Genomic DNA, 15846 nt, shown 5'->3' on the forward strand with positions numbered 1-15846 from the left:
CGAGTCGTGTGTGTGTGTGTGTGTGTGTGTGTGTGTGTGTGTGTGTGTGTGTGTGTGTGTGTGTGTGTGTGTGTGTGAAAGAGAGAGAGACTATGTTACACATCATCCTCATTTACAAGGGCGTGATGTGAGCAAATGCAAAACATCCATTGGCTCCGACAGCGACCAATCAGTGTCAGCGGAGGAACTTCAGAGTGGAACTGCAGGGTTAGGATTTCAGAGTTGAGAGAGCGATTTGGCACTTACACAAAGAGCACGATCATCTGTCCTCCTAAAACGCTACCCGTGCTTTTTTACATGCCTGTCCTTTTATACCCACTTCTGAGCAACAGCGCGACGCATTAGAAGCTCCGGGATGTACACGGCCGGGCTCAATCCGTTTTATGCATCAAACTTCAGCCTCTGGTCCGCGTACTGCGCGGGGGGCTTCGCTGTGGATACCATGAAGAAACCCTCGTTTTGCATCGCAGACATTTTGCAGGCTGGAGATGCGGAGAACATCCCGGGATCGTCGGCCCTCATGGTGCACATGGGACACCACCACCATCGCGCACAGCAGGGGCACTCGGGCAACTCTCCGCTGCGCCCTTCTCCCGTTGCGCCGGAGCCGTACGGTGCCAGGGTGAATCCGTCGTCTCCCTACCACAGACACGGACTACAACTAACCTCAGTCCCCAGAACGGCATTTAACTCCCAACAAGCCCCCCCGCCTTCAAGCAAAGACCTCAAATTTGGAATTGATCGGATACTGTCTACAGACTTTGACCCAAAATGCAAAGAAAAGTCGTCACTAAGAGGTGAGCGGAGAGGTTTTTATCCCACTCAAGTTACATTTTAGAGGCGGTTAAACAACAAACAGGGGTGTGTTTATTACCTTAAATATTTCTATGATACCACATAGCTGTACAAGAAGACAACACAAAATCACATCCAAAGCTTAGAAACTGAAACCAGAAGCAACCTGCTCCACTTTATAACACTGACAGATTGGTGACAGAGTCCGGGCGCACATAGTCTCGCATTAACGAGTCCTGTGGGGAAATCTTCTCCTCTCTTGCCCCCCCTAACAAGAGGTCAGAGGTCAGGATCAGCTTCAAACTGCAACAACGCAGCTGGAAGATTGTTACGCAATACTTTAACCAAATCAAATCCGGGTTATAAAGTCAGAAAAGTCCCCCCATCCCCCCAAAACTTTATTTTAAACTTGACCATGTTTGCCCCCAGCAGAAAAGAGCGGAGGTGTAAGTGTGTGTCTCTGCGATAACTGTGTGCTGACTGAAGCCCCTCATCTCTCGCTCTCTATAACAGATCTCGCATCCATCGTTAGCTCGAACCGTCAGTCAGGCATCCACGTCCCCGTTCAGCCTTCAGCCAGCCAGTTCTTCTCCTCCATAGACCACGGGATGAGCGACGCGTCCTCCATGATGAGTTCACTAGGCAGCAGCAGCAGCAGACAATCAGGCCAGCATCAGTTTCAGGACACCTTCCCAGGTAGACATCACACTATAGGACTGTAGCAGACGGAAAAAAAAATCTAATATCTTTTTTTAATGTGTGACACACCTGCTGAGAATGTCCACTATGACTGTTGGAGTCTATGTTTTTTAACCTCATCGTGTTTTCTTTTCTTTTGTCCTTTTCTTTCTTTTTTCTCCATTTAGGTCCATACGCTGTCCTCACAAAAGACACGATGCCTCAGACGTACAAGAGGAAAAGGTCATGGTCCAGAGCGGTGTTTTCAAACCTGCAGAGGAAAGGACTGGAGAAAAGATTTGAAATACAGAAGTACGTCACCAAGCCAGACAGAAAGCAGCTGGCTGCCATGCTGGGACTGACAGACGCTCAGGTAAGATGCAGTGTTTACTCAGGAGGATGGGGCCTGCACTGGCCTGTTTAGTCATTGTTTTTGTTCTTCTTCTTCTTCTTCTTCTTCTTCTTCTTCTTCTTCTTCTTATTATTATTATTATTATTATTATTATTATTATTATTATTATTATTATTATTATTATTATTATTATTATCTCAGAGACAGATTTGCAGATTATTAATTTATTTTATCAACAGCTCACGTAAACCTGCTTTCATATATTTATTCTACGTAACCTAAGGTTTCTTTTAAAATAGATCCAGTAGAAGTCAAGGCAACAAGTTGTTCTGATCCAAGATGAGTCATAAAAAAACAAGACATGAAGCATTTTAAATACACTCGAGTTATGAACCCATTTACCCCCATAAAATTGCCCAGTCAAAGTTTATGTTTACCCTAATTCCCCTGCTCTAAAAGCTGACCTCTCTGCCCTCTAAATCATTGCACACACTGTAAAATACCCACAGCGTGCTTGTTTCTCATACTTCACTGTAGGCTAGTTAACCCAGCTGTTGCCAAACTCAGCGTCCTCACTTGTAGCCAGTGAGGAGGTCAGATGATTTTTGTGCCTCCTCACATTTGTAATTCTCCAAAAAGGTTGTTTTAAAATCTTTTTTCTTCTTCATTTTTTCTGTCTTTTTTGGGCTCGTTTATATACAGAACAAAGAAAAAAAAGGAAATGAGTAATAAAGCTGAAACCCTAACAGGCTTTGACCTCCACCTCAGGCAGCATTGTGACTGTATGGTGCAATGTGATTGGCTAAGAGGCCTTCTGCCATGTGCCAGATCTCACTATATATTGGGCAACCTTTCGCCATGCTTCTTTTATGTTTGCATTTCTTCACTTAGCGTCATTTAATCTCACCAAGCAACATTAATGCTAATAACTAAAATAGAAACAGATTCTCATATTTAATTAATCATATATTTTTTATTATGTCACATTTGAGGATATATTTTATATGAGGGTTCCAACTTCTTGTCATCTGCAGAGGTTTTATAGCTTTTGCTTTTGCATTTGCGTTTGTGGTGTTTATTGCTTTTGGACTGCTCCTTTGTACCAGTGGGATTCACCTGGTAAAGTGAAATGTTCCTGGGCAGTGGTTTGCCTTGAATTGTGTCGACTATTTTTCATTTTTAACAAGAGAGGAAAGAAAAAAAATATTGGGATTTTTTTTCCTTGAACAAAAACTGTTTAACCCTTGAAATGCTGCTCCAGTTTGTGTGAAGGTTTAGGGATTGTTTAGGGGAAGGGGAGTAAGAGAGTTTAACGCTTCTTGACTTGAACGTTTGCTTTCAGGTGAAGGTTTGGTTTCAGAACAGACGCATGAAGTGGAGACACTCCAAAGAAGCGCAGGCCCAGAAGGACAAGGAGAAGGACGAGAAGGGCGAGAAGAGTCTGTCTGAGTCCGGCGGCAGGGAGCCCAAAGAGCCGCTGGAGTCTGAGTGTGAGAGCGAAGGCAGGAGCGATTGTGAATCCGACGAGGCCGGGGAGGAAAGCGCTGATGGACACTTGGACATTTCTGAGCACAATAAGCCCAGCGTGATCATGAGCGGGAGCGCGCCGGCGAGCAGCACAGAGACGGCGGCCACAGTCACAGACACAGCGGCATCACAGGTGCTAATATGAGGACGCCGCGCGTATTTAGGTCACGAACAATCATTAGAAGAACGAGAATTTATTAATTTTTTTTGACAGAAGAACGACAGTATGTTCAGACGCCGGGGAAGCAGTATCACTTCCCGCTGCTGTGGTGGAGAAGTTAAACTTGAAAGGTCGGTTTAATTCCTGGAAACACGTGACGCAAATAGACAGCTTTATTGCAAAATACACCCAGCATGCTGCAGATTATGGTGTGAATTTTACTAAATTTGATCTCTGTTTTGGCCTTATAATAAAACCACAGTGCACGTAAAGTTTAAAGAAAAAAGAAAAGAAACAAAAGGCAGACTTCCGGCCTCCTCCAGTGTCTGCTTACTGTCGTTTTCCTCTCAAGAGCTTCTGTGTGCATGATGTTTTCCTCATGCGAAGGAAATACGGGGTTGTGAATTTTATTTTGAGGTTATGAACCACTCGTTTCACGTTATGAATGAGATCTCAGAACATCACGCCAGTGTTCATGTTATATATATATATATATATATATATATATATATATATATATATATATATATATATATATATATATATGTATATATATATGCGATTTTGTTAATAATTTGCACTGAAAATGTTGTAAATAAAATGTTTTCTTACCTTGAAAATCGTATTATTATTATTACTATCATAGCCACACTATTAACGAAGATATTCTGTGCGATGCATGCTTGGCTGTTTGCTTGTAAACAGTGCAACTAGAAAATTCAACTAACACAAACAGCAGTTACATTTCAGAAAAATAAGCCGCTCATGTAGGTAACTTTTGTTAAATTTATTTTTTTTTATTTTCATGAAGGTAAATAGTAGCTGCTGTTCAAAATAATAAATAAAATAAAAATAAAAGACGATTAATATCAATATGTAGCTAATTTTTTATTATTATTTGGAAACACCAAACGAACTTATCATTGTTGAAACATTTTAAATGCAACATTAGTTTTAAAACATAATAATTCGTAAATCTACCGTAAATAAATGTTTACCCTCGTGGAAGCGCATTTCTCTCCTCGGGACGCTGTTAATTCAGGCAGTGCCGAAAACGGGGGAGACACCCAGAGGATAATTTACAGTTTGTATACATTTACTGGCTCCAGATAGCAACGAGGACCCGGATTAGTATATTTTATGCATCCAGACAGATACAATCAACATCTATTCATAATCTCCCATCTGAAGTCACTTTCACACCAAATACAAATAAACGATGCCGCTCATAATCCAGCATCAGATGATATGTCAGTGAAATGTCCCAGTTAGTGAATCACGAAGGCAACAGGAAAAAAAATCAACATTATTGCAGCCATATACAGAAAGCTGCATCTGCAGGGTAATGAAGTGAGCTAAAGGATGTTTAATAGCATGATGTCATGACACACTCCCCACTTTTACATGTCTATTATGTCTATCTGTGTCTGTAGGAGTAATTCTGTTTTATAAGGCGCTCGTAAATCTTGACTAAAACGCAGTGACATCTCCTCAATCTCTTCATTCCTCATACTGCAGTTTTAAATACAATGTAAGTGTCATAACAAAGATCAATATTCATTTCTGAGTGGTCATCATAGCTGTCAGAGTCACGTAAAGCACTCTGTTACGAAAAAAGAAAACCCAAAAAACAATTGATGACTTCTCCAGAAAATTCCTCCTGTGTAAGTGTTTTCCAGGCCAGCTGCAGGCCAGCGTAATGATTGTGTAAGATGACAGTTTGAGTCACACTGTTGTTTATTAATGTGAGTATAAATATATTTAAGAGCTCCAGTGTCGTGCGTCTTGCACAGCAAGGATAATTTTTGCATTAATCTGAAGCAACCTGCCTCGGCTACTAGAAGGTCTGTTGATGGAAAATAAGCCTGAAGGAACTTTATGGGAAAACAAGCTAATAAATAAGCTTTGTACTGTTTTACAATGTATCCTAAACACCAGCGCTGGAAGATGTACGAGGATTTATTGGAGTTAGCGCCACACAGTACTCCTAGGCAATGGGCATCCAGGATTTCACAAAAACTATTAATGAACTGGCAACACAATTAAATATATATATATATATATATATATATATATATATATATATATATATATATATATATATATATATATATATATATATATATATATATATAGTTAACAATCTGTACAATCCTGCTATATTTCAAATATTGTGCTCCTGTGATATTTCTATATTTACTTAAATCACAGATTTAAACAGGTGCAGCTTTCACTCGGGTTTAATAAATTCAGTCTAAGAACAACAATAAAGCTGATCACAGCACGACTAGCTGGAACTATTTTCACTAAGTCAAGCACCTTTCAAGATAAATATCAAAGAGAGCTTCACAGTAAAATGCTAAAAAGATAAAGTTTTTTTTTTTAACTATCTAAAAGAAATTTTGAAAAAATGAGCTTTTAGCAGCCATATAAAAGAGACCATGGACTCCACAGTTCTTGTATGCTGCACAGCCACCAGTTCATGATCACATGACCTCAGGGACCTGCTGGGGATGTATGGATGTAAAAGACTATATGATAATCTATATTCCTTATTCATTATAAAGTTACCATTTGTAAGTGTGACAAATCACAATTTTCAGACCATGACATAAATGTAGCTGAAGATAGCGCAAACATTTAATGGATTAATAATAATGGATTGGATTTATATAGCGCTTTTCAAGGCACCCAAAGCGCTTTACAATTCCATTATTCATTCACTCCCACATTAAACATTTTTTTAGATTAAAATCTTCCAAACAGAATGAAAATGGGGTGGATGATTTGCAGTGATGTACAAATTAATCTCCACCCTTTAATCCAGTCAGGAAACTCAAAGCTCTTCTCTCATTCTTGTCATGTAATCAGCAACATCATAGTGAGTGACCCAAAAAACCTGGACCACCAGAAACTCTCTCAACTACGGAGTCCTCTCTCTTCTCCTCCGGAAAGAGCGCTGCCCCCCGAGAGAGCTGGGGGTTTTCCGTTTTACTTTAGCATCTTGAATTTCACTTTCCTGCCGCCATGCCTGGCCGTACAGTATACCTGCTGCCTTTTATTTATCCCTAAGATTCATTCAGCGTCTCTTCTCCTAAACTTGGCTTGGGACGGTTGAGAAGTAGATGGCACTCTTCGTCTTCTTCTTTACTCTTAATTCTTGCTGGATGAGAAGTTGTCAGAGTTATGATAGTCAGTTTCCATGGAAGGCAGTAAAAGCTCCGGGCACTTTATCAAGCTAATATTAACTGTTAAACACTCGTGTATTAAATGTCTGGGTGGGTTGAGTCTCGAATTATCCTCAAAAAGCCATAAATTACATTAGTATTTGCAAATGTACAATAACAATAACAATCCGAACCCTTAACATAATACTGAGAGGCCTTGATTTGTGAACTGTCCTAAGAACTTTTATGAGCAGGATAGGAGAAAGTCCATCTGGCCTGTATTTAATGTCAGCCTTTCCGCCTCCATTAAAAGCTGTCCTATACGTCCCTCTTGACAACTCCAGGACAGGGCAACCCATAAAACAAACCAGCCTCGCAGATTTTAGCCAATATTTAACGCTTTGAAAAAGTAACTGTGTACAACAAATTACCTCAGTGAGCGCAGAGGAGGGGGTTTCTGTCTGCAGTGCTTGAGAGATTAACGTGACTAAAAGCTATGACGTCTCAAGTGCTTTGAGGCATTATCTGTGAAGTTGCTCGATAGGCTGATGGAGATTTCTCCCGCGTTGCTGTAACGCATCAGTCAAGGCCTTAGCGCCCATGGTGGTGCGTATATATATTTGTCTCTACAAAGTAACCGAACAAGTGCTTATGAAACTGCCGCTGATAAAAGCTGCGTGCAAAAAAACATAAAGGTTTATGTTAGTAAGTCTGCTTCTTCCTCTTTTGGAAGATGATGTTGATAGCATCTCTAATTGTCATGGTGATAGGGATAAGGATCATGATGTAAACATTTCAAGAAAATGATCATGAATTTCTTCAACCAGCCTAGAAAGAAGAAGTGTTAAAATGGCACTTAACTGCTTAAACTTACACGTTAAGACCTTTCAAATGAGGTTATTGGATTATCATGCAAATGTTGCACTTTAATGGTGTAGCAGCAGAGTTTTAAGTCCTTTATTGTGGTTATTAAATAACAATGCATCATGTATTTTACAAGCTGAATATCTGGTTAAAGTGTGTTGGAAGGTTACAAAGCACACAGAGTGGTTCCTTTAGGGTGTTTATCTGAGGAGTGAACCGCATTTTATTTTATTTATCTGATAAAAGTCAGTTACTAATTTTACTTACATTACCTACATTGATCCAGTTTAGTGGCTCATTATTGTAGTGGTTTACACAACTGTCTAAGAAATGAGCATACAAGAAGACACAAATCCTTTCAGGGTTGCATCGAGAAGCGAATTTGGTGTAAAAAAAATGTGCTGTAGGAGCCATAACTAAATGTATTGAATTTTGATGATCACTGGGTTTTTCATTTGTTTGGTTGCTATGGTGATGTGTAACTGGAGTCACGTGGGTGCTAGCGGCGACATTAAGAGGGCGTCGTCAGTCTGTCATTCACTGGTTTTGATTTTGACAGAGAGGAGGGCTGGGTAGCCGTAGTTTTTGTTGACCGCTTCACAACGAGTTTCCCCTTGTTGCATTAGAGCCTGCGATGTTTTAAGAGTCTGAATCGGGAGCCGATCACATTACTCTGTAAACTTTCAAAGCACTTTAATAAACAAGCAAGCAATTCCACCTCTCGCATTATTGCGTAAAGTTGACAGCGTGTCAGGCAAATAGGCAGGCTCCATCCCCGGCCTTTAGCGACTGTATAAGTCGCTACACATGCGTAAAAGTGGCACTGCCCACTGCGGTCACCCTTTGTGAATAGGGACCTAGTGGAGATCACTATAACTGGATTGTTTTTGCTCAAGAATCCCAAATAATCAAGACTTTTATTTCAAGCTGCTGATGCAAACTCGCTTGTTTCGTATTGTAAGTTGTACAAAAAACACCAAAACACCAAGTTACCAACAAAAACCTTTATCCAGTACTTACAGGCAGATAAGGGCTGAAAACTTTTAATGCGTTGTTGTCTGTTAGTGATTGTTGACCACCCTACTCTGCTAAGGGCATTCCTTTGTGACATTTGATATAAAGGAACAGTTCACCTCTCAGCCCTTAGTGCCATCTAGGTGCTTTAACTGTGAGCTTCCTGGTTTTGAAGACACTGAATGTAGCGATATCTTCTCTTTAATATAGTGGAACTTGATGGCACTTGCCTTGTCATGCTCAAGGTGCCAAAAAAAAAATGAGGCAGGTTTGAAAAGTGGATGATGATGATGATGATGATGGGAAAAGCCCGATATGACATTTGGCAAAAAGAATGTACAGAAGGGTATCAGCTGACATGGGCTGGCATTAGGGTCAGCTGATCTAATGGGACTGCTACACGAGTTTGACAGAAGTAACCTGTGCTTAATATGAAAAGGTCACAAGCAGTGTTTCTTTCCAGAAATCATGACGCAGCTGCTCCACTAAACTTGTTGTGAGTAGTTTCATGGAGGAACCTTTTTTTTTTTGTGTCTACATATACTTATTAGAAGAGGTGCGCTGCTATCCAGTGATGTCTAATTTGTGTCATGTTTGCTTCATAAAAAAAAAAAGAAAAAGGGAAAAAAAAACGGGGTGATCGTGGCTCAAGAGTTAGCAGTTCGTCTTGTAATCGGAAGGTTGCCGGTTCGAGCCCCGGCTCCGACAATCTCGGTCATTGTATCCTTGGGCAAGACACTTCACCCGTTGTCTACTGGTGGTGGTGGTCAGAGGGCCCTGTAGCGCCAGTGTCCGGCAGCCTCGCCTTTGTCAATGCGCCCCAGGGCAGCTGTGGTTACAATGTAGCTTGCCATCACCAGTGGGTGGATGACTGTATGTAGTGTAAAGCTCTTTTGGGGCTAAGTAAAGCGCTATACAAATACAGGCCATTTACCATTTTACCACTTTGTCTCGTCTGTTCGAAGGTGATTGTTCCAGAATTCTTGTGGTTTGTTAACATTAGCTGCTCTGTCATGTTCTTTCTAGAGAGAAGAGGCCTTTTTCCTTTCACAACCCTTCCAACAACCCATACTTGTTAAGTCTTTTTGTAACTGTACTGTCATGAACTTTAACATTTAACAAGCTAACCTGTTGAGTCTGAGATATAGCTAATAGATTTTTTTCACAGTCTTAACGTTGGGTGAATTTGCTGGGATGTCAACTCCTGGGAAGATTGTGGGATTGTGCTAAAACACACCTGAACACTCCAGATCAGAGAACTGCCAAAACTCTTGCTTTTATTAGTAGTGCTCACACTTGAAGATGTTCAGGTTAATCAAGTGCATTTGGTTAGTAGCACCTGGCACTCTTAATTCCTGTTGAAGCAGTAAGGGTGTACTTAGCTGAGAACTGCACAGAGTCCTGCGAAAAGTTTCTTATTAACATGACTCTGGGCACAAACAGACCTTAAATTATATCTGTGTTTATTCACCGTTTTAAAGTTTTGACTGTGACATTTGCACTCATAACCACAGCTTCACAGTCACCAGTCGTCTTACACAATTCTTACACTGTCACTGTGCTGGAGCAACCCATGGAAAACACTTATTCAGGAGGAATTTTCTGGATTAGTCATCAGTTTTTGCACCAAAATACTTTACATGAGGCAACGGGACTCTGACCACTATGATGACTTAAGTGTGTCCCACTGCTGACATTTCAGATCACTCCCTAGCTGTGTTTACACACAGCATTATAATATCTTAGATCTTAATTAATATGTTCTGGCCTCTGCTGCACTCAGAGGTGTTAGCTTTTGGCTAGAGTGCCTTAAACAAAAAAAGCCCCAAAAATGTGTTCATCATCAATGGAGCATTTTATTCAGTAACTAACGGGAGCGAGTGTCGAGGTATGTTTGTTCCATCAAACATTGATTTATGAGATCGGCTGCGTGCTTTTTTTCCTAAATGAGCTCTGAATCATTGGCATGAGAGATGACTTCCTCCTGAGACTAGCAAAATATTATTGCATGGTACAAAGCTTTAATTTGATACCAGGCCAAAATGTTTCCAGCCGCCCCCCTCATTTTAATCCAATTCTCTGGAATAACCAGTATCAAGTCTTTTATTTATAGCCTTTTATTCCAAACACAGTTGGGATTTTCTTTTTCCCTGAGTATTAGAGGAGAGTGTGGCTGAAGTTGCTATGGAGAAACAGTCAAATGCACATTAACTGACCACAGTGCCAAGCCAGAGTTTATATCTGATATACTGCATGTGAAATTTAAATCACCAAAAACAATCCCCAGAATATTTATCTGCGTGATCTCGATTCCCTTCCTCTCACATCATATTAGGCTTCAGTAAATACACCACCACTGTGTAAATCAAGTGATTTTCTGAATACTACTGGTACTCAGGGCTTTTCTGCAGCTGCACAAGTACCAAACATGTTCACCAGCGCTGAAATCTGACCCTCTCGTACAGAAGCTGTCGCCACATTTCCAAAAAGCCACATTATTGAGTGCTTTTTTAACATGGTCGCAGTTTCCAAGCATCTTTGCTTTGCTTTCAAAACCAGGCCCTTGCCAGCAGTTGGGAGTGGAAGAAGAAGAAGGAAGAAAAAAAGAGAGAGAGAGACATCTCAAGTTAAATTTAAAGACGTGTTTCTCTTGGAAGCCAGGCTGCGCTGCCATAAACCAAGGGAGACATTTTCATGCTCCACATTTTTCATGGTTTCTCTCTGAGTTTCCTCCCTTCCTTTCTCACTCCACCTTGGCTCCACAGTTACCTACTGCTGCACTGACTGCAGACCACAGCCAGCGGAGCACTGTGGGGTGGCCCATTCCTCCCTCTCAGCCTGAAAAGAAACCCTTCCCCACTGCCTCCACTAAAAAGTTCTCCTGGCTGTCCTTGGATGGCTTGCTCAGAGGAGAATCCCTCAGAGAATCTGCCACCTGGACAGCGCTACTTAGGCTCTTTTCACCACCCTTCTCAAATAATACACTGCCTCCACACTCTGAGCTGATGGCCAACGGTAATCAGTTACAAGCTAAAAGTCCTCTGACCTACCCTGCTTTTTAAGGTGGCCATGAAGGAACCATTTTATTGCAGACTGCAGACTGTTGTCTTGAGCCAACCTCATGTGGTATAGGCTGTAATTTGTAAAGGGTGCAGAGGTTTGATATTAATTAGGGCTGTGAAATGGCAGCGGTTCGACCGCCTGCCTGTTTCCATAGAGGCTGAATTCACTGAGTGATGTACACACTGGGAGGAGGATTATGGCCGAGCGCTGGCTGCCCACTGAGATACAAACACAAAAGGGAGGATGTAAAAAGCACTTTCATTTCACTGGACCTGTCATCAGCAGCAAATTTTCACTCTGCTGCCTGAAACCGGGGCGAAGTGCCTGTGGCTGTTAGACTAACCGTACGCTATGTCCACGCATCAGATAGAGTTGATGTTATGTGTGTGCAAATGAGAGAGTTGCTTGCATATTCAACCTTGGCTCTGGCTTTCAGGAGGATTAAATTGTTATTTCTGTCGGTGATGTGAATATCATAGTATGAGGTTAAATTTTAGGCCTCGTGTACAAATTTCAGAATGGATTAGACACAAAGTTGAAGCTGGTTAACTTAAAAGAACAAGTTTTCTTCCTGCCCTACAACTTTAGCAACCCAGTTAAATTAAAATATATGAAACATAAGTAATAAAGCCTCATCCCTTAGAAACTAAGTTGCTGCATCATTATTAGAATGAAATGTAATGCTGGCATGTTATCAGTTATGAAACAATTTTTAAAACTAAAGGAACTCAAAGCCCAGAATGAATAAGGCCCTATAGAGCTGTAGCTTTTAGCAATTTTCTGTTTCAATGTGTTTGGAGTAAAAGTTAGAGAGGCAAGGCTGAGATGGTTTGGAAGTGTGCGGTGAGGGATAGTGGATATGAAAAAAATCCCATCCTAAATCCTTCACTGTTAAATGAGTATATATCTGCAGATTGTCAACATTTTATGGGTACACTTCACCGTAAGAAAAAATAAAAGCACATTAGTGTTGTTATAGTTCAGTTCAGGTGTTTGATCAGTGTTATATAAGCTTAATCTAAACTAAAATATTGGCTTTTATCTATAAGCAAGTGCAAATAATTACTTTGCTGCTTAGCACCATTCACTCCAATGTTTCAGTACAATTAATAAGAAGGTACGAGGCACTGCATAAAGCTGCTCCAGTCCTGGTTTGAAGCCTTGACAAGCAAGAGGCAAGTTAGACTTAGAAACAGAGGACACTGTGCACCCATGACCTGCTTTACCTTCCTTTCTGATCTTGCTCGTCATCAGAAAGTGTCCGATGATGAGCCCAGAATGCTGTCCCTACACAGATATCCCACAATCCAGTGATGCACCTAAAAGACAGTGGTGAATGGGGACTGGATAGATTCACTCTACTATTGATAATTCTTACAAAGCAAACATTAGTGCAAATATAACTACTACTTCCTTACTAGCTGTAATTAGGAGGTTGCTATGGGTTACCCAGCCTTTAAATGGCACCTTATCACTCAGAAAGTGAAGCTAAATAGCGTGTCCAAAACATTTTGCTACTCTTTATTGTCATAAATTGTGCGGAATAGTACAAAAACACAGGATTTACTGTTTTGATGTCATTTACCACCCAGAGTCTTATCAAGGTTATTTTTTACAGTTATTTTATTGCTTATTTTTGTTTTTTGAGTGTTTAAAATGCTAAGTTTATGTGTTTACTGGAATAGGGGCTGGTATGGAGGGCTTCAACTTTACAGATTGGGAATTTGTGTGCAGAATCCCATCCGTGTCTGGGTTTCGGTAACAACAACCCTTTAGCTAAAGTTAGGAGAAGACTGTGGTTTTTCCCGTATGATGCGTTAAGTTGTACAGCTCAAAAAAGCCGTGTTACACTCAGACAGAACCTGACACATGCAGCTAAGTTCACCTGCGTGGCCTCTCAGAAGATAAATGTTAGGTCTGCTGAGTATAGTCTGAGGTTTCCTTATTTCCCCTTTTCGGTGCTTATCGTGGCTTGCAGATGCAGTTTTATAGAGAACAGCTAAAACGAAACACCAGTCAGTGAATACCAAGACCAACTGTATATCCCCTATTGCTTATGTCAAATGACTAACAGTGTTTTTGCCTCTTCATTGGGTAAATGACAAGTCACCACATGTTCTCCGTTTATCAAATCAGATGTTATCATTTAAAGGGAACACAAATGTTCCCTAACCTTTATTTAAATTCAGAGTAAAGCAGCACTACTTTTAAATGGCAACGAGAGTCGACGGTGAAGCGCAGCATACCAACGAGTTTTTTTTCATCATTAAAATATTTTCAAAACCACTTTTAAATCAGGCCTGTTTACATTTGTGGGAGAGACGGCAAGCCTGCAGTATTTAGACCACCCCAGGGACCAATCACAATCAGGCATGTCACTTGCCTCATTGCTCATGCTGCTTTTATCTGATATTGCCCCCCTCATTATCTGACTGTTGTAGCATTAGACCTGGTCACACTTCATTATAAATACATGCGAGTGTGTGTGTGTGTTTGATGTCAACACTCTGGAGAACACACACTTTGGACTGATACTGAGTGATTATCAAGGAATTCCTCTTCACAACTCTGCTTGTTAAGGGGAGGAGAGGGCAAGAGCGGGAAAATAAATAAAACGTCACTTGGGTTTGTCTTGTTCTTGTTCCAAAATAAACAGAGAACTGCTGGGGCTTTCGGGGCTGCTGAGTTTTAAACAGCTCCTTTGATCAAAACAATTTGGATAGAGAAAAGCGCCACACACTCGTCACCACAGCAACCAGAGAGGAGACATGCAAGTGAGAGTGAACAGGTGATTTATAGAAATCACTGCTCGGTTTCACATCCTTTATTCCCACTTCCTTTTAACTGATTTAGCAGACAGATTCAGATGCGGGTGAGAGAACATAATTACTGTCCTTATTTGCGTTTGTGTGGTTCCAGTAAAGCCAATTCTGGTGCACTGACAGGTACTCTAATTTTTACTGGTTTAATAAGGGTCACGTAGTCCACGCGTTCGTGCAAGCCAATCGGGACGCTGTGACTTTCTTGCTCTGCTATGTGTGTGCGTGTGTCTCTGTGCGTAATGTTTGCACATATTTAAGTGCACGAACAAGCGTGTGAGTACGAGCCCTGTAACCCATATGCGCAAGGGGTGAGAGTTCAGTTCCTGCAGGGTTTGTTTAGGAATATATGACACTGCGCAGCTGGCCTAATCATCTGTGCATATCTGACTATAAAACTTTACTGAGCGTCGCCAGAGCCAGCTGCCTTTATCAGGGAGAGATGGAGTTATTCCCACTATGGACATATGGAGGCCTCAACCCCAGATCTGCTGCTCCGCTCCCAGCGGTCCTCATCAGGAACTGCTCTGCTCAGTCTACTGTACATTAAATAGCTGTTAGTGCTAATACCAGAAACACCAGAAAGACCAACTTCAGAAAAACTGCACTTGAACTAAGGACAGAAACCTTCTTGAATGAAATGAAAATGGTAAAAATAAACATCCAAAAGTTGTGTTTGCACAGATGTGACTGTTTGGTGGGTTTCAAATTAACCCACTAGGTCCATGAATACACAGTCCTGTATGTTATGACACCTGCATACTTCCTCCGCTGGTTTTATCCATTATATTATCTTATACATCTTTTGATTTTTCTTATATGTGAATTAAGCAAAAACATAACTTGCTTTAAAGGACAATTTCAGACAGATGCATTACTGATTGTTTTTGCTGGAATACCTTCTTGGGGTTTTTCATGCAGCAGTGTATCCAACAAGATAAATGCGAAAACCTGGCAACAACAAGGCTCTGTCATGAAGAAGTAGCCAGATGGACCCAATAGACCCAAGTAGCCAGTGGAAGTGAAAACATAAACAGAAATCACAGTTTTTATAGACACACCCGCTCTCATTCTGTATTAATCCTAAACAAATGAGATTGTGTAATATCATTAAGCTGTCTGTCTGTACAACTGTATCTCTTTTTTTGCCTTGTTTGACTTTCAGTTCAATTCAGTTTAATTCATACAGCACCAAATCACAACAACAGTCGCCTCAAGGTGCTCGTCGACTTTGTGATGTTGGTTTATGAACTTCCATGGTTCTGCAATTACCACAGCATTTATAGGAGGCAACTTAAAACTGTAGCCTTTCTAAAGGACTGCAGGGGGCGACTCCTCTGATTCCAAAGACAAGTCTGGCTGTACAGACATGTGGATGCTAACCATGAGACATGTGACACAATCATG

General features: G+C 40.9%; 1 protein-coding gene across 2 annotated transcripts; it reads left to right on the forward strand.

Moving 5' to 3' along the window:
• The first annotated feature begins 234 nt into the window (after positions 1 to 234).
• Positions 235 to 3984, forward strand: hlx1 (H2.0-like homeo box 1 (Drosophila)). 2 transcript variants are annotated; one of them, XM_063495476.1, is made up of 4 exons: positions 235 to 797; positions 1309 to 1491; positions 1662 to 1846; positions 3168 to 3984. In XM_063495476.1, exons 1-4 carry the CDS (start codon positions 356 to 358, stop codon positions 3495 to 3497), a joined length of 1140 nt encoding a protein of 379 aa, XP_063351546.1. In that variant the 5' UTR covers positions 235 to 355; the 3' UTR covers positions 3498 to 3984. The 2 variants fall into 2 exon arrangements, with proteins under 2 accessions (XP_063351546.1, XP_063351547.1); XM_063495477.1 differs by lacking the exon at positions 1309 to 1491.
• The last annotated feature ends 11862 nt before the right edge of the window (positions 3985 to 15846 follow it).

Source organism: Pelmatolapia mariae, linkage group LG15, assembly GCF_036321145.2.
Source record: "Pelmatolapia mariae isolate MD_Pm_ZW linkage group LG15, Pm_UMD_F_2, whole genome shotgun sequence".
Classification (NCBI taxonomy): domain Eukaryota; kingdom Metazoa; phylum Chordata; class Actinopteri; order Cichliformes; family Cichlidae; genus Pelmatolapia; species Pelmatolapia mariae.

Excerpts from the sequence above, each read along its gene's own strand:
- hlx1 (XM_063495476.1), top strand. The coding sequence starts at position 356 with ATGTACACGGCCGGGCTCAATCCGTTTTATGCATCAAACTTCAGCCTC. Across the intron at positions 798-1,308 it reads AGAAAAGTCGTCACTAAGAG|ATCTCGCATCCATCGTTAGC; the intron begins GTGAGCGGAGAG and ends TCTCTATAACAG. Across the intron at positions 1,492-1,661 it reads GTTTCAGGACACCTTCCCAG|GTCCATACGCTGTCCTCACA; the intron begins GTAGACATCACA and ends TTCTCCATTTAG.